Source organism: Saccoglossus kowalevskii, chromosome 21 (assembly GCF_978046115.1).
Source record: "Saccoglossus kowalevskii chromosome 21, keSacKowa6.1, whole genome shotgun sequence".
NCBI lineage: Eukaryota > Metazoa > Hemichordata > Enteropneusta > Harrimaniidae > Saccoglossus > Saccoglossus kowalevskii.
The window spans coordinates 1,835,384-1,860,354 of record NC_140661.1 but is presented as its reverse complement, the minus strand read 5'-3'; the positions used below and the strand labels follow the sequence as shown (position 1 = coordinate 1,860,354).

Below are 24,971 nucleotides of genomic sequence, written 5' to 3'. Positions count from 1 at the left end.
GGTATCATATTTACTTCAAAGGTAATTTAAAAGTGATGATAGATTCATTGATATTGAATTAAAGTACTTTTCAATTTCATCATTGCTTTCAAGCAGTCACGGTTGGGCGAACTTGACTTGTTTTCTCGATAATTCTAGTCTAATATGTCGTCACGAAACCAAGTTTCAATCTGCTAGCAGTTGCCAATGAACACCGGAAATAGCAATCGTACATAACAGAATCACGATCAGTGTGTTCTAAACTTTTACGTTTTTATTATTCCAGTATTTCATATGCCAAACGTTATTCCTAAGCCTCCTTAATGACGAGATAAACTTTCGATTTACACGTTACATAACCAGTTCTTGAACTAATAGCAGGACTGTTTTTCTGGCAAAGTGTGACACTGTGCGATCGTTTCTCACTAAAGTCAGGACACACAAAAGAATAAATCAAAGTTCATAATAAATACCAAAAGCACAGTTTCTTACCTTTGAGATTTAATCTATGTAAGCCTTGTGCAAAGAAAGATACAGTCCCAGAATACAATATTCTCAGACGAAATCGACGGCGATTTCCTCAGCGGTTAGACTGGCGCATGCGCAATACGGTATGCCAGTTCTCTTGTGAAAACTCGGATTTTTCCAGCAAATTTCGGCACTTGTACTAGCTAAATGTTGAAAATCACAGAAAAACACAATGAAACTTTGGCGAATCAAATACTTGGCGTGCATATGCATGGCATTGAGAATAAAATTTGCACCAACTTGGAAAATAAATGAACAGAGCATATCAAAGTTATAAGAGGTAAAAGACGGACGGACGGACGGACAGAACCCAATCTATAAGCCTTCGGCAGACTTCGTCTGCGAAGGCTAATTAATATGCACAAAAAATTATTATGATCAAACACAAGCAGCAGATGCCATGTGTATAACCAGTGTGAAAAAACACAACAAACAAATGGTTACCCAATGCATGGATTTGTACCAGGAATAATTAATTTTGGAAACGAACATGAGGTGCATTGTATCAAATTGTTTTACTATCGAAGCAGTAGTTCTTGAGATATTGTTATAAAAAAATTGATATACACATCTATCACCACACACACACATGCCCATAAGTATGGATGGACAGGCATGAAGACAGACAGACAGACAGACAGACAGACAGACAGACAGACAGACAGACAGACAGACAGACAGACAGACAGACAGACAGACAGACAGACAGACAGACAGACAGACAGACAGACAGACAGACAGACAGACAGAAACACTAGTGGAAAATGTTGGTTCACAGATATAAGCCCACAGTTTTGGTTAGAGTCAAGTAAATTGCACAAGGAAGCTCCCTTGTGCCTGAGTGCAATTTACAAGACTCTGATCAAAACGTTGGGTTTATATCTATAAACCCACACTTTTGAGTATTTCAGACTTGCACCATGAAAAACATTAAGGATTTAATAGGATCAGTTGCATTGCCCATGTAGGTTAACTTACATATTAAATACTAGATATGTTTTGTACATTTGCTAAAAAATAATTCAACCATGTGACAATCAAAATGATGATTTCAAGCCATCTATTTCCCCAAGAATGTTCATTGAAATCCAAAATGCCTTTCAATTGTGGAACCCCTTGATTACTCTAGATGTTGTACAGTGGCTAAAGATGCACACTTTTAACCATTGTATTAGCCAAGGTTATGTACAGTCATTTGTAGCTAATACAATTTCAGTATACATTCAGCAGATGAATACATGTGTTGTCAATTTACAGATTTACAGAAATTAAAGTAGTGGTTCAACAATGGGTCACATGACCATAAGACTTGATTGCAGATAAAAACTATCTATAACCAACAGTTTTTGTAAAAAAATCTGTCAGACCACAAAACTTTAGATCTGAATAGGAAATAAAAAGATACATGGTCATACCTTGAATCTGATTCATCATCACTGCCCCACAATTCATATTCTCTCTCTGTTGAAAGAAAAACAAACAAAAATTCAACTATTTTGAAAGGTCGTATGGAGTAGAATAATTGTGTCTTGCTTGGTTTTCAACAGAATTTTTTTGTATGAAATCGTAAGTGATATACCGGACTCTTCTGTAAGTTCGCCCTGGGCCATTTAACGGCAGTTTGGGTTTTTAAAATAACAAAATAGGGACAAAGAAATAGCCCAGGGCAATTTTTTGGCAGTTTTTTAAGGTGTTATTTTAATCTTTTCTGATGCCTAAAAGTTTCGCCGTAGTGATGTTCATTACGACTAGCGTGAATGGGTTAGCATTGAGCTGTTATTGCTGTAAATAATGTTGAATTATTCTTTAAATGCTCAGTTTATCTTTTGAAAACAACTAACTTTTTTATTTAAAAACAAATCATGCCGCTTTCCAATCAAAATCCTAGCCAAAAGATCGTACAACAACATCGGCAAATCTCTTCCACACTGAGTTCAATAACATTAACATATTTAAATGTTCTATGGTAATTTGAACACGTTGGCATCATCCATGGTTTTCATTGGTTAATTATCGATTTGACCTGTTAGGTCAAAGAACACCATCTCAGGTCAAACATGGCAGATATTCATTTCTACAGCATCGAGCGTTGAAAATGTGATCGGAATCATTCGCTTACGATGAAATAAGTTGAAATTTATTTGCATTTCATAACAATTCAACAAATTTATTTTTTGCACGTTATTAAAATCATTACTACATGTAGGTAGTAATCAACAATTATAAAACGCAGCATGACCGGATTGTGCTACCACGATCATTTGCTACTTAGCAATGCAGTTGCATTTGTTGTTATTTGAAACTTCTTTTATTTAGAATATACTTTCGTTACTAATAAAATGAAAAAAAAAAAAACAATTGTATTTGGCACACGAGGTTCGTTAAAAAATGCGCTCTCTACTTTTTAATCCAGCAAGAAATAAAATGTATAAAAATTTAACTTAGATTAGCTTCTGCAATACAAATGTAGTTTCTGTTGTTTTGGGTGGTCCAACTGCCGGCGTTGAAAATCGGCGTAGGTGGATATTTCAATGAAAATATAAGCCCCCTAAAAATAATTGATGATAATTTTTTTGAGAATTTAAACCCCAAATATAGGCCCACCAGCCGTGAAACCGCCCAGGGCGATTTTTCAGATGGGCGAATTTACGGTAGAATCCGGTAAATGTATTTTGAACTGAAACTTGAGTACCGATAACATATGAAATGTATGTACAGGAAATACTCTGCTTACCTCTTCTTAGCATTTCTTCTATTAATGGCTTGAACTCTTTGCACTCAGGGTTGTCAGGTTCATACAACTGAACTACACAAATAATAAAAAAATAGAAGAAATGTTATTCATGCTTAAAATAAAGTAATATGACCAAAAAGCAAAATAAACGCAAGTTTGTTGTCTTTTATTTGATTCCTAATTGAATTGTTTTGAACATGTATTGCTATGATATATCTCAAAATCACCGGTCATGTGACTAGGTAAATTGTTTTTAATTAAATGTACCAAATTTGAATGAAAATTGAGAAAGCATGTCCAGGATACCACATTTTCAAAAATCTAAGTCAGCCATCTTTGACCTAATTATGAACATGTATTCTAGCATGTATGATGTATGTGCCAAATATGAATGAATATGGTTCATAAGTCTTAGAGATATGGTAGTATGGTCAAAAATCAAGATGGCCGCCATCTGCATCTGATGTGAAGTGGTTATCCTAGATATAATGCACTTCAGAAAAGCATTGCCAGTGAACAGTGATTAAAATCAGGTTAATAATCAGAAGTATACCAGTGGTACCTTCTTAAAAAGCAAAAACCTGTCATTTAGCAAATCCAAATAACAATTAGCTTTCAACAATGTAGTCTAAATTCAAACAGAGTGAATTTAATAGACAGGCAGTTTTCAAAAAGAAGTCAAAAATATTATTTTTTAGAAAAAAATTACAAAAATATCCGCTAAAATAAAGAATTAATCATATAATCATTACACCAAAGGTATTTACATATGAGCATCAAAGCAATTGGGCTGGTAGTTTCTAAAAAGAAGTCAAAGATGTAATTGTTTATGGACAGTCAATCACCTATATAAACAGCTGCACTCTGTCATCTTTGAGTGGTGGACATAATTACATTGGGATACATATACCAATGATATATACATGTACATACTTAATTAAATATAAGACAAATATTGTGACTTACTCATCTGACATAGTTTCAATGCAGTCTCCCATTCTTCATCCATCACTGATTCAATGAACTAGACAGATAAATACATAATCATATTAGCTTCTGCATTCTGAATGACATGTCTGTCCATAATTACATGTTAAGAAGTAAAAGTTTAAAATCTCATATGATTATTATTTTATTATTTATTGCATCACATAGTCCTTGTGAGTTGTTATGTTTAAAATAGTCGGCATGTCAGAGATATGGCTCCAGAGAGTCAGGGCATGTCAGAGATATGGCTCCAGAGAGTCAGGGCATGTCAGAGATATGGCTCCAGAGAGTCAGGGCATGTCAGAGATTTGGCTCCAGAGAGTCTGGGCATGTCAGAGATATGGCTCCAGGGAGTAAGGGCATGTCAGAGATATGGCTCCAGAGAGTCAGGGCATGTCAGAGATATGGCTCCAGAGAGTCAGGGTATGTCAGAGATATGGCTCTAGAGAGTCAGGGCATGTCAAAGATTTGGCTCTAGAGAGTCAGGGCATGTCAGAGATATGGCTCGAGAGAGTCAGGGCATGTCAGAGATATGGCTCCAAAGAGTCAGGGAATGTCAGAGATATGGCTCCAGAGAGTCAGGGAATGTCAGAGATATGGCTCAAGAGAGTCAGGGCATGTCAGAGATATGGCTCCAGGGAGTCAGGGCATGTCAGAGATATGGCTCCAGGGAGTCAGGGCATGTCAGAGATATGGCTCCAGGGAGTCAGGGCATGTCAGAGATATGGCTCCAGGGAGTCAGGGCATGTCAGAGATATGGCTCCAGGGAGTCAGGGCATGTCAGAGATATGGCTCCAGGGAGTCATGGCATGTCAGAGATATGGCTCCAGGGAGTCAGGGCATGTCAGAGATATGGCTCCAAAGAGTCAGGGCATGTCAGAGATATGGCTCCAGAGAGTCAAGGTATGTCAGAGATATGGCTCAAGAGAGTCAGGGCATGTCAGAGATATGGCTCCAGAGAGTCAGGGCATGTCAGAGATATGGCTCCAGAGAGTCAAGGCATGTCAGAGATATGGCTCCAGAGAGTCAAGGCATGTCAGAGATATGGCTCCAGAGAGTCAGGGCATGTCAGAGATATGGCTTGAGAGAGTCAGGGCATGTCAGAGATATGGCTCCAGGGAGTCAAGGCATGTCAGAGATATGGCTCCAGTGAGTCAGGGCATGTCAGAGATATGGCTCCAGAGAGTCAGGGCATGTCCGAGATATGGCTTTAGAGAGTCAGGGCATGTCAGAGATATGGCTCCAGAGAGTCAGGGCATGTCAGAGATATGGCTTGAGAGAGTCAGGGCATGTCAGAGATATGGCTCCAGAGAGTCAAGGCATGTCAGAGATATGGCTCCAGAGAGTCAAGGCATGTCAGAGATATGGCTCCAGAGAGTCAAGGCATGTCATAGATATGGCTCCAGAGAGTCAAGGCATGTCATAGATATGGCTCCAGAGAGTCAAGGCATGTCAGAGATATGGCTCCAGGGAGTCAGGGCATGTCAGAGATATGGCTCCAGAGAGTCAGGGCATGTCAGAGATATGGCTCCAGGGAGTCAGGGCATGTCAGAGATATGGCTCCAGAGAGTCAGGGCATGTCAGAGATATGGCTCTAGAGAGTCAGGGCATGTCAGAGATATGGCTCTAGAGAGTCAGAGCATGTCAGAGATATGGCTCCAGAGAGTCAGGGCATGTCAGAGATATGGCTCCAGGGAGTCAGGGCATGTCAGAGATATGGCTCCAGAGAGTCAGGGCATGTCATAGATATGGCTCCAGGGAGTCAGGGCATGTCAGAGATATGGCTCCAGGGAGTCAGGGCATGTCAGAGATATGGCTCCAGGGAGTCAAGGCATGTCAGAGATATGGCTCCAAAGAGTCAGGGCATGTCAGAGATATGGCTCCAGAGAGTCAGGGCATGTCAGAGATATGGCTCCAGAGAGTCAGGGCATGTCAGAGATATGGCTCCAGAGAGTCAGGGCATGTCAGAGATATGGCTCCAGAGAGTCAGGGCATGTCAGAGATATGGCTCCAGAGAGTCAGGGCATGTCAGAGATATGGCTCTAGAGAGTCAGGGCATGTCAGAGATATGGCTCCAGAGAGTCAGGGCATGTCAGAGATATGGCTCCAGAGAGTCAGGGCATGTCAGAGATATGGCTCCAGAGAGTCAAGGCATGTCAGAGATATGGCTCCAGAGAGTTAAGGCATGTCATGGATATGGCTCCAGAGAGTCAAGGCATGTCAGAGATATGGCTCCAGGGAGTCAGGGCATGTCAGAGATATGGCTCCAGAGAGTCAGGGCATGTCAGAGATATGGCTCCAGAGAGTCAGGGCATGTCAGAGATATGGCTCCAGAGAGTCAGGGCATGTCAGAGATATGGCTCCAGAGAGTCAAGGCATGTCAGAGATATGGCTCCAGAGAGTCAGGGCATGTCAGAGATATGGCTCCAGAGAGTCAAGGCATGTCAGAGATATGGCTCCAGGGAGTCAGGGCATGTCAGAGATATGGCTCCAGAGAGTCAGGGCATGTCAGAGATATGGCTCCAGAGAGTCAGGGCATGTCAGAGATATGGCTCTAGAGAGTCAGGGCATGTCAGAGATATGGCTCCAGAGAGTCAGGGCATGTCAGAGATATGGCTCCAGAGAGTCAAGGCATGTCAAAGATATGGCTCCAGAGAGTCAAGGCATGTCAAAGATATGGCTCTAGAGAGTCAGGGCATGTCAGAGATATGGCTCCAGAGAGTCAAGGCATGTCAGAGATATGGCTGTAGAGAGTCAGGGCATGTCAGAGATATGGCTCCAGAGAGTCAAGGCATGTCAGAGATATGGCTCCAAAGAGTCAGGGCATGTCAGAGATATGGCTTGAGAGAGTCAGGGCATGTCAGAGATATGGCTCCAGGGAGTCAGGGCATGTCAGAGATATGGCTCCAGGGAGTCAGGGCATGTCAGAGATATGGCTCCAGGGAGTCAAGGCATGTCAGAGATATGGCTCCAGGGAGTCAGGGCATGTCAAAGATATGGCTCCAGGGAGTCAAGGCATGTCAGAAATATGGCTCCAGAGAGTCAGGGCATGTCAGAGATATGGCTCCAGAGAGTCAAGGCATGTCAGAGATATGGCTCCAGAGAATTAAGGCATGTCATAGATATGGCTCCAGAGAGTCAAGGCATGTCAGAGATATGGCTCCAGGGAGTCAGGGCATGTCAGAGATATGGCTCCAGAGAGTCAGGGCATGTCAGAGATATGGCTCCAGAGAGTCAGGGCATGTCAGAGATATGGCTCTAGAGAGTCAGGGAATGTCAGAGATATGGCTCCAGAGAGTCAGGGCATGTCAGAGGTATGGCTCCAGAGAGTCAAGGCATGTCAGAGATATGGCTCCAGAGAGTCAGGGCATGTCAGAGATATGGCTCCAAGGAGTCAGGGCATGTCAGAGATATGGCTCCAGAGAGTCAGGGCATGTCAGAGATATGGCTCCAGAGAGTCAAGGCATGTCAGAGATATGGCTCCAGAGAGTCAGGGCATGTCAGAGATATGGCTCCAAGGAGTCAGGGCATGTCAGAGATATGGCTCCAAGGAGTCAGGGCATGTCAGAGATATGGCTCCAGAGAGTCAGGGCATGTCAGAGATATGGCTCCAGAGAGTCAAGGCATGTCACAGATATGGCTCCAGAGAGTCAAGGCATGTCAGAAATATGGCTCCAGAGAGTCAAGGCATGTCAGAGATATGGCTCTAGAGAGTCAGGGCATGTCAGAGATATGGCTTGAGAGAGTCAGGGCATGTCAGAGATATGGCTCCAGGGAGTCAGGGCATGTCAGAGATATGGCTCCAGAGAGTCAGGGCATGTCATAGATATGGCTCCAGGGAGTCAGGGCATGTCAGAGATATGGCTCCAGGGAGTCAGGGCATGTCAGAGATATGGCTCCAGGGAGTCAAGGCATGTCAGAGATATGGCTCCAGGGAGTCAGGGCATGTCAGAGATATGGCTCCAGAGAGTCAGGGCATGTCAGAGATATGGCTCCAGAGAGTCAGGGCATGTCAGAGACATGGCTCCAGAGAGTCAGGGCATGTCAGAGATATGGCTCCAGGGAGTCAGGGCATGTCAGAGATATGGCTCCAGGGAGTCAAGGCATGTCAGAGATATGGCTCCAGAGAGTCAGGGCATGTCAGAGATATGGCTCCAGAGAGTCAAGGCATGTCAGAGATATGGCTCCAGAGAGTTAAGGCATGTCATAGATATGGCTCCAGAGAGTCAAGGCATGTCAGAGATATGGCTCCAGGGAGTCAGGGCATGTCAGAGATATGGCTCCAGAGAGTCAGGGCATGTCAGAGATATGGCTCAAGAGAGTCAGGGCATGTCAGAGATATGGCTCTAGAGAGTCAGGGAATGTCAGAGATATGGCTCCAGAGAGTCAGGGCATGTCAGAGATATGGCTCTAGAGAGTCAGGGCATGTCAGAGATATGGCTCCAGAGAGTCAGGGCATGTCAGAGATATGGCTTGAGAGCTACATTCATTAAAGATCACTAGTCAGCCATTTTGAATCTGATCTGAAAAACAAAATGACATGCATGAAGGTGAAACAAAGATATAACAAGCCGTGAATGACACAGTTCCCGTTAGTTATCAAAGATATATAGTTTTGTTTATAGTAATATAGTTGGAACATAAATATGTCAGAAGTATTGATCCAGAAGCTGATGCTTGATTATGATGATTTTTTAACATTAAAATGGTTGACATTCAGTCATATTGAATATGATCATCAAATGAGTACTTCTGCATATTGCGAGATTAATTTATACCAAAATGACATCCAGACAGATACAGGGACGTACAGACAGATACAGGGACGTACAGACAGATACAGGGACGTACAGACAGATACAGGGACGTACAGACAGATACAGGGACGTACAGACAGATACAGGGACGTACAGACAGATACAGGGACGTACAGACAGATACAGGCACAAATTTATTGTTTATTCAAGCTTGGAAGCAAGGGAAGCATTATCAGAGTTGTTATCAGAGTACATGTAGCAATAAAATTACACTGAGTACTATAATGAAGCAGTCAAAGTAGTGGTAATAATTTATTGTGAATAAATTATTGGTACTAAATGTATGGATGATATGTGTTGATGGTTTATATTAATAATCTAATTGATGGTCAATACTTGACATAATAACAATCTTGTTTAGTTAGTGGGTCTTTTGTGTTGTATACATTGCAAGGAGGGCCTAAAATTGAAATTAACCATACCTCTCCAAGCAGCTCAAATGGTGCTTTTCTCTCTTCTTCTTCCTCCTCATCAGAACTTTCATCTTCACTGGTGTCATCATCACTATCCTCTGAATCATCAACTTTATGTTCAGTCTTTTTCACTTTCTGTATTGTTCCAGTTTCCATAGTAACAGATGATTCTGGGTTCTTACTTTGAGATGCTGAAATAATAGAAACAAGCTATTGAGAATGCCACAGCTTCATCTGTTCTTGTATTTTATAAGCCCCTGTTGTACAAATGCATGTACTAATTATATGCTGTGAACAAAATGGACTGCCGGACAATTTAAAATGTGCGAGTCCAAATGTGTATGGCAAAATGTAAAACAAAAGGGCTGCTTCATGAACCATCTTGGATAAACATGGATAAACTTGGATAAACAACACAGATAAACTTTTTGTGCCACATATAGAACACAATTGTCTGTAAACCAAATTTGTAGCTACATGTAATTGGACAGTGAGATAAAGCAGAATTGTGAAAATGCCAATTTCCATCGAACAAACAGGCTTGCCAGTCAGCCATATTGGATAGAATCTCAACAATCAAGGAGTTGAGGGCATCGTCGAGTATAGGCCCAGGGTGTTTTTACCAGGCATCGACGACATTTATTAAAATATGCATGTAAAAGTGTATTTCATTGCATAAAAATCATGATTGGTACGGTAGTTTGGTTCCAGTTTTTAAGAGAAAACTTGCATTAATTACAGAGTGCACGACGAGTGAAAGTACGTGACATAGTTCACACATTTTCTATTCTGTTATTTACGCGGGGTTCACCCCGATGTTAAAATACTGAAATAATCCATATTTCTTTCGAGTAGTAGTTTTCCAAATGGCAAAAATGTTGTCGTGAAACCTGGTCACTGATCATTGTTTCCATTTTTCGAATAATCTTGTTTATTGAGACTATCGTGAATGGAATGTGAACGACAAACTATTCTTCGCCGTGAAAGGTGTGAATACTTCCCTTACCCTCAGTTTACCTTTCCAAAATTGCAAATCAAACGTCACTGTTTTTGTCGAAATCAGTGTTAACAGATCGCATTTTAAAATCGCGGTAATTCATTTCTGCATTGCGTTGAAAAAAAAATAGTTCGTCAATAATCGGAAACTTTGACTGTATGACACAGCATTTTTATTGATTAATGAAAGACGTGACCTGTCAAAGGAAGTTGTTCAGATCAAACTATGATGAAACCCTGGCGGAAATAGCTTTGTATCGAGTTTGCGTACGACCTTGCCTTTTACCGTTTTCCTTCAGACCTTACCCATTTTTGCATCATAAATTCAGACAGTATGTAAATCATATTGTAATAAAATGTTTGTATTTTTATGAATATGCTATTCATTGTAAAAAGTGTTATTGAAATCATTTAATAATTTTTTCCTCAAAAAGACGTAATATTCTTCCGAGACCGGCGCTGTGAACGGAAAATGTAATTTGGATAATGTTTCGAGGTTGGGAAGATGGTCACAGTTTTAAACGCCCCTGGGCTTATACTCCGTGAAGTACGGTAGTTAAAGTTATAAAGTCCTGTCAGTTTTAAGTGACTGTCAACATTAATGCCACATTATTATTTACACTCATGTGACAGACATAATACAAAGTGGAGCAAGTTTATTTGTGCAATTCTTTCCTTTCTTCTTCCCATGACATCCATAATGCATTTCTAGAATGAAATGACGATCTTGAATCAAATTCTGAAACAGATGCATGTGTAAATATTAAAAATGCGTGAGATCCCTTATAGGGTTTTGCCAATCTCCCCAGGCAGAGTTCTATTACGAATATATCTCTGCCACCACGCGATCTTATGCTTGTTGTTGATTGGTCGATGCGTCACAGTGGTACTACTTTCAAAGACGCGTACCAAATACATTGCAATGCAGGTGTTCGATTTTCGAACCTAACTAAAGTGTGCGCGTTGTTTGTAGATTCTGGCTGTTTTCATAGTGAGAAGCTCATATTTTTACTTTCCTTGGCACAAACGGAGTGGCAATAGAACGTGTTTGCTGTCAATACCACGAAGTACTTTCCTTTCTTCATATGTCTTCGCCTAGCGATCGACAGGGCCGTCAGCTTGATCTCAGACAAGTAATACAACAGACTCGCAACGCGGCGTTTTCTTTTGAAGTAATGCGTGCCACGTTTGTTTAGGTTATCAGTTCTTATCGTACCGAGTAAACGTTGCTGAGCAACAACATTTTCATTAGATCTCACAAAATAACGCGAGATCTATTCATATTACAATCAACTATCGCGATGCATCGCGAGACATAAAGACAGGAAGTGACATAGACGACAGGAGTTGTCAGTGAACTTCGAAAATGGCATTTACGGAAAAATTTGGCGAATCTGAAGACGATAATTACGAGTGGGAAGCTATTTTAGGAGAACATTTTGACGAAGATAATGACAATTTCTCTGTAGAACTTTGCAACCCCTGATCGATCTCGTGTTTTTCATTTCCTGAAATTAGGAATAAAAATAAATACACTGGGCTATTTTTATACAAAACTATGACGGAAGTCAAACAAAATCAGTGAAACTCGAAATAGCAACAATACTGACACACAATAGAAAATTGAAACAGTCACTGAACAACACGTAGATCGCGTACTATGAAGTCGAACGTGACAAAAATAACGCACCTCCAGTTTTTACCGTTACTGGATCACGCTGATACGCTGAGAGATATATGTACATGACACTAGCTATCTCATGTTTCGGCATCCCGGAACACGAAAACAAAACGGGTAACACACAAAGAAGTATGATCGTTCAAAATGCAGCGATAAGCTCTCTCCGGAAAAATATTGGAAACCTTCCGCAAAATCCGCAACAGCGAGAAATATCGTTTCAAAGTTGCTCATTATATATTCAAAAACTATTTGAGGTAAACACTAAAACATTCAGTTACTTGTAACTCCCCTGATTCTTGGTCGATTCTTAAAATTCTTACACAGCTGCAAAGGTCAAAATGTCCAGAACGCATCTCCCATTTTTTTAAATATATCCGGATCTGTTTTACGAAGAAATACGCAATTTCCGAAGGAGCGCGAAGTGTGCAGAATATCCAGTGCTCGGTAAACTTCGATGGTGTCTATGCCAATGCTACAGAGCGTGGCACGCATAGCATATACAATTAAGCCGATTAACACCTTAAACAATAGCCGTTGCGAGTCTGTTGTATTACTAGTCTGAGGCTTGATGAACCGAGTAACACCTTAGTTACCGTTATTCCGCGATGAAATTATTTTCTTTTGTAAATTATAACTATTTCACCGTTTTCAGTGTGTTTACGAAAAAATCATTATCAGCTATCGACGAAATATTTTAAAACTTGTTTTCCAGTAGGAATAAATCAACACGAAAGCCATCCAATAACAAAAATACGCAAATGATACGCGTAGTAAAAGTCTTGTGGTGTTTCACCACAAAATGGCGGTGTGTGGTGGCAGAGATACTTTCGGCGATCTAACCGCAAGGAACTCTGGGAAGGAGAATGGGGTTTTGCGTCCCAATCTCATGTGCGTGAGAATGATTGTTTTTAGTGCGTTCTCACTTGAAAAAGAAACATTACGTTAGAACCCAATCTCACGTGCGTGAGAATTGTATTTTTTTAGTTCGTTCTCACATGGGAAAGGAAAATGCGTGAGATCCCTTATAGGGTTTTTGCGTTCCATTCTCACGCACGTGAGATCGGACTCTAATGCAATGTTTCTTTTTCACGTGAGAACGCATTAAAAAACAGCCATTCTCACGCACATGAGAACTGACCAGAAACTGTCAAACTCCCGCCCGAAAAAGTAATTACGTGACAACGGCTAATTTCCGGCCCAACTCACGTACGTGAGAAAGACGTGAGAATGGTCAAAATTTTGACCTATAAATAACTCCTAAAGTGACTGATTCTATCGTTACGAGCTGAAAAAATGATTGGGAAAATGACGTAAAGGTATTTTTTGAGGCATGTTTTCGATCAGACTCCAGCTAACTGTTGAAAGTATGCACAGGTTTTCTCTTTACCATGATCATAGCAAGTTAGGAAATTCATGGAGAATGCAGAATGTTTATATTTCATTCTAGTACTATTGCTCAAAATGGTTTCGGTGACTTTTTTACAGTGACAAGTTACAGTACTCATTCCGCCCAACCTCCCGCTCTTATCGCTTTTTTTTCGACCGCTTATTGCTTAATTTCCGACCGCTCGCTGCTTTCCGACCGGAAACCGGCCACTTTGTTTCCGCTCGCTCGTGTTCGCTTTTGTTCGCTCGCTCGCTCCTGCTATGGCTGGCTTCAGAAACATCGTTCGCTTGCCAACCGACCGCTGGAATAACAATGATCGTACATTGTATGTATAAACTTAAGTTTTTATTCGTAATAAATTGAAACCGACAGCTCGCTCGCTCATTGAAAACATTGACCGCTCACCCAAACACTGAAAACTGGCACATGGGTGGTCGAAATGGTGGTTTTGATAGTAAAGTGTGAACATACAACTAGTATTAACTATTATTACATTCTGAACGACACTTCAAATCTAATAGTTGTATTACACTTGTATCGTGAAAGCAACTGAACTGGGACCTCTTGTTACGTGTTTTGGGTGCTTGTTCTAGATGTAATATTTTTTTTTATTTTAATGAGACAGTTACGTGAAAAAAGCCTAGGTAACTCCTTTTGACACAGCAGAGAAACGAGGAAATGTTAGTGATTAATTCCAAAAATAACGATACCGAATCCACATCGGTCCATGTCTGGTAAAATTTGACATTCAATTTTTAAAATTAAGTCACGATCATTGAATGAGCTCGGTCTATACCGTATACGTACCGCAAAAGTGTTCCCACAAAAAATATTTTCGACTAAAAACGGCCACATGCCCTAAAAAAATCGAACAGAGCTTGACATGTATGAATAATTTATTGGGCTTAAAAGAAAAACGTGTCAAATTTAGTTATAGCCATAACTATTTGGTGGCCAGTCGATGAACAATTCAAAACTCAGGATTCACAAGGAAGTCCTTCAGGGCTGAAAATCATCGACGCTACTCTGGTTTACTTTATTTCACAACTTGCAGAGAAAACTGATTCGCGTGAGCTCTAATGTATCTTAGCCTAGTATTTTCTTTTTGAACTAAGGTCAAATTCCATCAGTTTGTCAAAATATATGTTTTTCAGCGAATAATTTTGAAGCCTGTCACAGCACAAAAACTATGTGATTCGATGCCGGTGATTGGATTGTACGACGACCCTTCAATTAGTGTCAAATATGCTTTGTTACAACATCATTGATTGGCTGAGTCACCTGATCGGAGCACGATCTGGGTCACAGAACCATATTTGTCCGTATTACCAACAGGACTTTGCAAAATAACCACACCCACATTTTCAATCTTTTTTAGCGCGGAAGTTGCCAACAAATGTAAAAAAAAAATCATGAATTTCATTGATTCAAATAAAATAAAGCAAGCGATTGATAAGGATGATTATTAATATTTTCCCCGATGCTCCCCGAATTTTTATTGTTTTTATTTCAAGGTAAGAAATGGCTAGTTGAAGTTGCATCGTCTTCAATGCGGTTGTTTCACCGCGAACAACTCTAGCTCTGTTTTGGGCATGGTTTAGTTTTGCCATGTAAAATAAAATACATATTAAAATAATAATACTTGATTAATTATTTGGGGTTTCAGCCCACAAATCATGGACATGATTTCCATGAATTACGGTCAATGTTTTGTCTTCTCTCGGCTGATTGTCACGGTGTTAATCGACGTCCTTCCTAAACTCAGTATGGAGAAACCAACGGGGATCGACATTCCAAACAAACAATCGAAATTATCAATGAAAGACGAGATTTTTCTAGATATTTCCAAACATACTGTCATGACAAACATATGTAAAATTAACAAATACACAAAGAGGTGTAATATTAGGTTTTATTTTAGGCTTAGAAATATTTTCTTTCACTCAGCCCATGCATGTAACTGCCATTTAGCTTTAGGGTCCTTCAGCATCGAGGGAAAACAACAATAATTATACAAAACACATTGCGAAGACTCAATCAGGAAAGAAACCCCAGACAACCATGTCGTACTTGTGTTGAAATACATTTTGTATTTCATGTCAGAATATTGTTTAAAATAAAATATTCAGTCCAAGCCAAATCGAGGTCAAAGGGTCAGGTTGCGTGCATATAATTATATATAGTTAAAACAAAAAGTATTTGAACTTTTGTCAGCTGTTCAACATCTATAAAAACCAGAAAGACAATTATAAGACAATGTGAACCTAGGAAATTATTCTGTTAGTCCGAATTTTAAATGCGAGCGAGCAGGTGGGCGGTGATATTTCGGGGTTTGCGCGGTTGAAAATAAAGCGGAAATTGTCCGGTCGAATTCAACAAGCGGTCGCAAAAGCGAGAGAAAAGGTGATTGGAAAGCGGAAGCGGGCGGGAGGTTGTGCGAAAGGAGTACTGTAACTTTGCACAACTTTCTTTTAAATCGTTTTATTTTCCAAGTCAATATTCTATTTTACTAATACATTTTTTTTCTAACGCAATGGCGAAGAAAAGAAAGAAAGCGTTGACAGACGAGACAAAGAAAAATCTGCCACTCAGTGTCGCACTCTGACACAGCAATTTTTTTTCAAATATCGGCCATTTTGTTTCACCATGAAAACCGTTTTATTAGATGTTTTATCAGAGACACTTGAAGGATTAGCTTGTTTGTAAACTGTCAGCATGTACAGTGGGACAGTAATGTTTGTCAGAGGATTATCCCTCATTGTTCGTTTGCATAACAATGGAAAACCCGAACGTTCCTGGAGTGCGGACTCAAATGCCAGCAGTTTTCTTCATTTTTCACGCTCGAGCTTGAAATTATTCATTATCTGACACTCTTTATGAGTTATACGATATCTGTGGTTAATATGTTTGGCCATTTTTAGTGTATATTTATAATAATGCAGCAAATCTACAGTGTTTTATTAACCAAAACTGTTTTTCGCGTTTTTCTCGAGTTGAAGTTTTGATCGAGAACGACTCATTGGGACCGCCGCCAAATCAAGTGCGTTCGGACTAGGACATTCAAACTCGCAGTTATCGTTCAAAAGATAATGATGGTGCGAAATATGTCTGGGTTTTTAAAGAAAATGCTTTGTCACAGAATAATAGTCTGTTAAAGGTGCCAAGTATGAAATAATTTGAGGACAAAAAAACAAACCTGCATAGAAATCGGAATAATAGGTCTTTTGATTATCGGAGACGCATTTCAATGGACTTGATTACGGACAATGCATGACGTAAATTTCACCAGGAAATTCCGCAGTGTGCTCTCACAATCGCGGACTTAGTCATTTTTACAAGGTTCGCCATTTTTGATGTCACGTGATAATTATGTAAACAATGTCTGTCCAGTTTGTGCGAACTTGCACCTCTATACTTAGTCTTTTGATATATATAACCTAAATTACTGTTCTGAACGAGACAACAGATAGAGAATGTTTTATTTAAAAACGTCACAAAACCTTCTCGCTACCTTAAGATGGGCGCTGGCCGACATTACATTTGCAAGTATTGTATTTGTTTGACAAATTGTACACTACGGTCATTTTATAACAATCGATCAGTCGTTTTTTTCACAGTCTTACTATTCCTGCAGATATTCTTCAATTGTTATAGGTGCCACGGATTTTAACATAACTACAACTAGACTCGTGTTAAACCCAAACCATGCGTACATGACAACCGTCACCCTACACACGAATACCGTAGACATTTTTCGCTCTCCACCAAAAATAGAATGGTTTTATTTCATATTAGTTGTGTCTGTGTCAGTGTCGTATTTGATTTCACATGTTTGGTTCGATCTTGTTTATGGTGGACATTATTATTACGCGTATGTATTATTACCAATTGTATATGGCCGTGTGATCCACCGTATTTTTTCAACGGTCATTCTATAAATTTCTGTTTGTATTTATTCTTATTTTAACATCATAAAAACAAAAGTGACACACTTGTACATGAAACAGTAGGTAATGAACTGTAAATGCGGGCGATTGCGCTGTCAGGCGAGTGAGCGAGCGAGCGATTGCGCGAGCGGATACTTCCGGATTTGCGCGGTTGAAAAAAAAAGCGGAAATTGTGCGGTCGAATTGAACAAAGCGAGCGAAAAAAAAAAGATCGAAATCCGGAAGCGGGCGGGAGGTTGGGCGAAATGAGTACTGTACCTAATTAGTATGCATTTCGAGAAACCACAGTGTGTGTGCATGCGCAGTTTGAAACGGAACAGATTTGAAATCACGCGTGGAACTCGGGCTCCAGCAAGAAATTGTGCTGTCAAACTGGTTTTGGAACCTGTATTTGTCTATGAAATGTTTCTAAGTTTTGTTGAGGATTATTCTGTAAGGAAATTGCTGAAATTATTTCATCTGTTCGTAAACGGGACGTTGTTGTTTTGACGATGGGCTACGGACGACTGACGTCGAAAAGTTCGAAAAGTTTCAGATCGGATGGCGCCCTCTCGTGCCACCCCCCCTGAGTTCAGCCATGTTAGCAATATGGCTTCAAAAACAGCATTCGATAAAAACAAAATATGCCATCAGTGAGTCATTTCGAATAAAATCTGGGTGGAAAAAAAGATGTCTGTCAAGGATCCATTTTGTTTAATGGGCATGTAGAGTTTGAATGAAATATGTCCATGCATGATGCAGTTCCGAGATGGCAGGAATCCTTGATTTTGATGATTTTTTTAGCACTTATATGGCCACCATTCAGCCATCTTGAATTGGATCATGACATAAATGCTTGTGCTTATATAAGATGTGATGTTTGCTGTATGTGTCAAGTGTGTGATTTGTCAGGGAATGACCCTGGAACTGAATTTGCCAAAACAGTGTTCAGTGTTAATGATACCCAAAGGATTATGATTGTTTAGTGTTAATACATCATCGGTTGTTTTTTCAGTAGAGACTTTAAGCAGGTGATATGTGAAGACAGTATTCAATGCTAATCAGGATGACAAATTTTGATGATTGGATTCAGTGTTGTTCAATGTTAATAAATTGTTTAGTACATGTTTGTATATGTATGACAACACAGGTTGAAAATAGTGATTAGCCACAATAATAGTTCATGCATAAAAACATTGTATAATCTATAAATCAAACAGTTATTATTTTCAAACGTTGCTATATCAATCTCACATTGTGCACTTGGCCAATATTTCATATGACCCCCATAATTTACAAGAACGTTGAAAACAATACAAAACTATGCAATATATCATATCAAATTGTAGCTAAAATTAATACCTTCTAATTCTAACTTAGCAGCACCATCAGCTGTGGAAAGTTCAACACCTTTTTCCGCAGTGCTCTCTGATCTACATGATTTACCTTCTACATTCAATACAGTCTTCTGAGATTGAGCTGTCAATGACAAAACATTTATTTTAACTATTTCACCACCAGATTTTCTCACCAAAATTTGTCTGCACTTTTTTCTTATATTCTTCAATACTGGAAATGAACACTAATTTTGGAGCCAAAAGACAAAATTTGAGTCAATTATTAGTTTACCTTTTAATTATCTTTCAAAGGAAAATGCAAACTATTATGCAGAACTATTTTGTGAATTTGCGATGAAAAGGGGAAACTGGTGGTAAATGAACATTTTATTTAGTTTAAGATTTTATCACCAATTGATAGTTGATAATTGCAAATTTTGTTAAAAAGTTGTTTTTAAAATAACTAAAAAATAGAATAATCTGTCATTAGTTATATACCGGTACACATAGTTCTTACTAGTATATTTTACGTTTAGAAAAAAAACAAAAACTAAAAGTCTAGAAAAAGCCCCCTATATTACCCGGTAGTAGATTGCCCCCTAGCTAACTGTAAAATGATAAACTAACTGCTTACAAAATGTTTCACTTACTTGTGGTTTTCTGACTATGTGTAAGATAATAAGAGTCTACTTGTTCTGTATTTGACTTGTATTTCTCCTTCACTCTGTCTTTCGTCTCATGTTCATCACTATGTGTTAAATAGTATGAATCTACTTCCTCTGTATTTGATTTATATTTTTCTTTCAATTTTTCTCTTTTCTTAATTTTTTCTGAAAACATATATGGAACGCATATAATTGGTGGAGCAAGTGGGATTGTGTGAAAGTGACAGAGTTGATGAGTGCTGGAATATATAATTAGTATAAATCTGTTGCAGCCTATATGCTGGGAGATTTATAATATAATTATTTCACTGAATAACAGCATACCATTATTACAGAAGTCAGGTCAAAGGTGACAACTATTTCAAAATTAGGCGGAGAGTTCTCCGAACCTGCCTATTCACATAGTTCATACCCACCATAGACTCTGGTCAGTCAAAATGACTATTTTGAACTGTAGGCATTAATTAGCAATTCTGCCAATGACGGAGAGATAAAATCTAGGTCAGGGGAAGACCCTTGACCCCAAGATTTGTTTCCCTTACGTCACTAACCACGTGACCGAGGTACCGGTAATGTGGCAGCGCCATCACACCATGACATTCACTCTGATTCCTTTCTCTCCTTACAGAGGACTAACGCTACGGAAAGAATGGGGTGGCTGGGGGAGGAACCCTGAGTCTATGGTGGGTATGAACTATGTGAATAGGCAGGTTCGGAGAACCCTCTGCCTAAATTCACTACGTTCAATTACCCACCACAGACTCCGGTCAGTTAAAATGACTATTTTGAACTGTAGGCGACGCCCATAGGTGGCAGGTTTTCCGAGAAAACAAAAAATTATGACATTTTTTTTCCCAGTCCGGGATGATACATTCTACAACTACCACTCATCACCTAGCTAAGACCCCAAAAGAGGGTGGTGTCTTACCTTGCCTGTGCTGTCCCCGGAGCAAAAAGTCAAAAAATGCTACTATGGTGACAGGGTTCGGTGTGCCTGAAAAAGCTAGACCCAAACCCAATTCAGGGGGTAGTATGCTTTCGCAGTAAAGACCAAAAAAGTTCTGCATGAGGACATAGGCCGAAAGACGAGACCTGGAAACTTCCAAGGAGTGCTGACGGTAGAGAAATCTGTTCGCAAAGATGCTGAGACTGACTTATAGCCTAGGTGCAGGGACCCTTGTGGTCGTTCGGGCTGGGTCAGCAACCAGAGTCTGACTCGCTAAGACAGCAACCAAAGAGGCCCTCCTCAATGGATTGGGAGTCTCTTAGGTAGTAGTTGATAAAGACGATTTGCATTCTCCAGAAGCCTGCCCTCAGTATATGCTAGCGCTAGTGAGTTAGCAATCGCACGGACCTCATGCGTTCTTACTTGGTGTCTCTGCAAGCTCTGTGTCGAGGAAGTTAAAGTGTTATAGACCTCTAATACAGTTGCAGTAGTCTACCTGGCAATGGAAGTCGGGAAGGCCGGCCTATCCTGCCTGCCTGGGCCGTAACACAAAAACATGTGCTTGGCATCCCGATCTCGAATCCCTAGTACTGTTTTCGTAGCAACTCAGTGCTCGAACCGGGCAGAGAAGCAATTCCTCCTGATCTTCCGGGCTGACAATATTTGACAGCCGGGGGATGATGATCGACTGAGGATCGTGTCCTGGGATTTGGTTCTTGGCGAGAAACCTGATTCGTGTCTTTAGCACAACTTGATCGTCCATAACGGCGGCACACTTGTCCAAGAAGGACAATGCCCCCAGTTCTGACTGACGCCTACATTTGAGTAGAAGCCTGGACTTAATGCTGGCTGATCTACCTTGTGTGTGGCGCCCTTTTCCAGCAAACTGCCTACTTCCTGTCTGATTGCTTCCGCCTTGCAGGAGTCCCCTGGCAGGGCCCCCAATGGGGAGACACTGACGGGGGAGATTTCAGCGGTATCCTGTAACAGTGTTTCACCACCTCGAAAGTCAAGGGAATGTCAATTGCTGCCTCCAAACCGGACTACATAGGCGCAATCTGTATCTGACACGAGCAAACTGTCTCCTTTAAACTTAAATATGTGAGCGAGAGCGTGTTCGACTGTGCGTCTCATGACAGGGTCAGTGCCCTCTGAGGACGCCGGTGGGTTGGTAAGAAGGAAGACAAAGCCCACAGCGGAGCCCGGACTCAAGGGTGAATTCCTGAGTCCGCTACCGCGCGACGAGCCCTGGCTGGCTGAAAGTAGAGAGGAGGTGCAATGTGTGCCCTGACCCAAATACCCTGTCCCAAAATCGGAGGCTTGGCTGCCAGCATCCCCATTGACATTCAGTGCCCGAAGTCCCAATAGAGACCCGGTCCAACTAGCCTGAGCCTCGGCCTCACTCAAATCAGCGAGAGAGTCACGGCTGGGAACAGGGGGTTCCCCGGAAGAGACATGTTTTGAATGCGAGCGATGCTTTTGTGTTTTTTCCTGCTCGCCGACCGAGGGGTCGCAGTGGAGACAGCTCGCTTTAACTGCATCTGATTTGCCCTGACAGTCCTTCGACCAAAGCCCTCATCTCGGAGGCAAACCCGGCGCCGTGCGAGGAAGGATCCACAAAGGGACCCGCAACAGGCCTCATAGGAGAAAAGACTTCCAGGGGCACAGCCTTGATGTAGCCGGTAAAATCGGGTAAACCACCGCCTGAAAACACAGACTGTGAGGGTGCCCTCCGATCAGCGGGGGTGAGGCCGTAAAATAACGATACCACCACCATCAGGCCTCCTACTCGAAGTCTCAGTACATGAAGTACCGGTAGCCGAGCATGAGGACTTTCCACTCATGCCAACACGCAACTCACTTTAACCAACTTTTACTGGACGCACGACCTTGCTGTGAAAATACGAGCGACGCGGCCAGTCTCCAGTGAAAACACACGCCTTCAAGGCAAAAACACTGCACACAGTCACGGGAAAAATAGCATTTCGGATGCGGGCTCTATGCTGGTAAATTCTGATAATAACCACTACACAGTGAGACAAACAAGGAGACAAAACCGGTGGCGAGCCCCTGGTGCTGTCATTACATCTATCTATTTCTGAATACATTGATAAAACATAAAAATGAACACGACATGCATGAGGGAAGCGAAATACAGTTGGAAAAGGTGACGCAAAGAAACCAACGACGTGGTTAAATTGTGTCGCCAGGTTTTATTTTCTTTGTTGTGAACAATTATACACACAAAGGGGGAAATCGACACGGGGGTAAAAATAATAAGGAAAACTTATCCTACCAGCCACAGTGTCGGCTACCGCTGGACACGGACAGGAAAAGGCAGGCTTTCCAGGCAGAGCTGCTAGATTTCATCCCGACGGTGCAGAGATAAAGAAAGAGTGAATGTCAGGGTATGATGGCGCTGCCACATTACCTTGGTCACATGGTTTGTGACGTAAGAGAAAACAATCTTGGGGTCATGGGGCTTCCCCTGACCTAGATTCTATCTAGATTCTATCTCTCCGTCACCAGCAGAATGGCTGATTAATGCCTACAGTTCAAAATAGTTATTTTGACTGACCGGAGTCTATGGTGGGTAATTGAACATAGTGAATTGATATACAAACCCACCTGCAGATGATGAATCTCCTCGCGTGGTGCCAGACTTCTTCAATTCTTTATCTTTGTCTCGCCTTTTTTCTGTGGAATGAGTAATAAGCATGAAAGGGGTTTGGCAATACAGCTCGGATCAGATAGCATGAATAGATATAGATATACTAAGATAGTATGAATCATGTGTACCATACCTTGGTTATGTTTAGGTTCTACACTGTAACTAAGATAGTATGAATCATGTGTACCATACCTTGGTTATGTTTAGGTTCTACACTGTGACTAAGATAGTAGGAATCATGTGTACCATACCTTGGTTATGTTTAGGTTCTACACTGTGACTAAGATAGTAGGAATCATGTGTACCATACCTTGGTTATGTTTAGGTTCTACACTGTGACTAAGATAGTATGAATCAACTTCTGTTGTTATTGAGGTTGCTGTGGCAACAGTTGGTTCTTTAATTTTGTCTCTCTTTGTACTTTTACCTATGAGAAACAAAAACATTACTCTAGGATAATGTAACCGTATAATCATGAGAAATGAAAATGTTTATTAATTCAATAGTTGTGTACCAAAAATACATATTCTTATGTCCAAGTATTGTACCAACCCTGCCCTGAAATGCATACCAGATAATGTCATAGTTCAACTGTCATGTGTTCACATGGGCATCACTGATTTCTATATAACAGTAAGTAGTGCAGTACTGACTGTAAACTTACTTCTACTTGATGGCCTTAAATCTTTATTTTCTTTCTTAGCAATTTCTGGTTTTTTTCCATCACCAGACGGACAAACAGTGTTTTTTGTAGAACAGCTTTTATCTGGATTTCTGATTTGTGAATCTTCATTAAGTAATGTTATGGATTTATCTAGTGAATCACTGATACCATTGCTGTCTTCGTAATGGGAAGATCTGGACGGAGATATTAATGACATTGCTAATGCTTCATCTCTTGGCATACCATGTCTGAAAATAAATAAACCATTGTCAGGTTGACACTCTCTTCACCCAATCCAGTTAAATGGTTTTGAACAACTGGTTCTCGCCACACACAAAAAATATATGAAGAAAAAAAATGAAAGATTTTTATAATTTTGAAAAATACTGGATGAAATGGATTTAGACACAATTTAGAACTAGTAATCAGAATTTAGCAATAGAAAAAAAAAGACATACACAACCCAAAATACCTACTGAAAATCAAATTTGTCGACAATGTACACAGAATGAAATATTGGTAGACACATTTCAATCAAAAAATGAAAATGCCATCTGATATGTGACACTTGCTTTATCCCATTACCAACTTTTTTTTGTTTTATAGTCGCAGTTATCACAACTAGTCTTTATGTTCCTTACCTCAAATGTAATTTATTAATAATATGAAGTAGGGACAGGTTTAAATCCACATTAAACTGAACCGAATTATTTATTGCGGATTTAATTTGATTCAATTCATACTTGATGTTCAGTAAAAGAAAGTTGATATTGAGGATCTAAAAACTATTTACTTACTGTTCAAAGTTTCTTTTCACAGTAGGCAGGATAACTTGTCTGGTTGGTGGCCTAGAATTGTCATCTATACTACCAGCACTACTGCATCGTTGGATTTCTCCAGATGGTGATCGCATATCTTCATAAAATCTATTACTCAGAGAAGCTATAACACATCCCGCATTGCCAGCCTTTTCCGTCCTAGCTGAGTCAATACTACTTGATCGGCTAATGGGAGTCTTTCTCCCTTGTTTCTTGCCATTCTGTTTGTTGGCTTCCTCTATAAATTACAAAAAAAGAGCAACTTACAACAAATTACAATTGATGTTTTCATGATCTCACAATGTATGTTGATAACCAAATTATGAATGAGAGATATCTCTCTTTGTCATAATGCTGTATCTGTCAAACATTCCGAGGTGTGATGTTAAATAATGCAATAAAAAATAACATACATATGTTAA

General features: G+C 40.4%; 1 protein-coding gene and 2 long non-coding RNA genes across 6 annotated transcripts in view; 1 reads left to right on the top strand and 2 right to left on the bottom strand.

Annotated features, from left to right (window-relative positions):
* Nucleotides 1–602, bottom strand: part of LOC146729518 (uncharacterized) — a 1,759-nt gene extending 1,157 nt beyond the window's left edge. Inside the window, exon 1 of the long non-coding RNA XR_014928102.1 lies at nucleotides 472–602. This is a non-coding gene — a long non-coding RNA (uncharacterized LOC146729518). The remainder of the gene's footprint in view (nucleotides 1–471) is intronic.
* The window catches only part of LOC102802301 (uncharacterized), a 47,463-nt gene that overhangs the window by 3,034 nt on the left and 19,458 nt on the right, over nucleotides 1–24,971 (bottom strand). The window contains exons 4-14 of one of the 4 annotated variants that reach the window (XM_085495359.1): nucleotides 24,529–24,787; nucleotides 23,732–23,979; nucleotides 23,378–23,494; nucleotides 23,025–23,093; nucleotides 22,693–22,755; nucleotides 19,436–19,615; nucleotides 18,811–18,927; nucleotides 9,468–9,649; nucleotides 4,208–4,265; nucleotides 3,242–3,313; nucleotides 1,923–1,968 (exon numbers count right to left, since the gene is read on the bottom strand). In XM_085495359.1, coding sequence (XP_085351485.1) covers nucleotides 1,923–1,968; nucleotides 3,242–3,313; nucleotides 4,208–4,265; nucleotides 9,468–9,649; nucleotides 18,811–18,927; nucleotides 19,436–19,615; nucleotides 22,693–22,755; nucleotides 23,025–23,093; nucleotides 23,378–23,494; nucleotides 23,732–23,979; nucleotides 24,529–24,787 — 1,411 coding nt within the window. The remainder of the gene's footprint in view (nucleotides 1–1,922; nucleotides 1,969–3,241; nucleotides 3,314–4,207; nucleotides 4,266–9,467; nucleotides 9,650–18,810; nucleotides 18,928–19,435; nucleotides 19,616–22,692; nucleotides 22,756–23,024; nucleotides 23,094–23,377; nucleotides 23,495–23,731; nucleotides 23,980–24,528; nucleotides 24,788–24,971) is intronic. The other 3 variants (XM_085495360.1, XM_085495362.1, XM_085495361.1) reach the window with 3 other exon arrangements.
* The window catches only part of LOC146729517 (uncharacterized), a 27,531-nt gene extending 2,560 nt beyond the window's left edge, over nucleotides 1–24,971 (top strand). The window contains exon 2 of the long non-coding RNA XR_014928101.1: nucleotides 24,551–24,971. This is a non-coding gene — a long non-coding RNA (uncharacterized LOC146729517). The remainder of the gene's footprint in view (nucleotides 1–24,550) is intronic.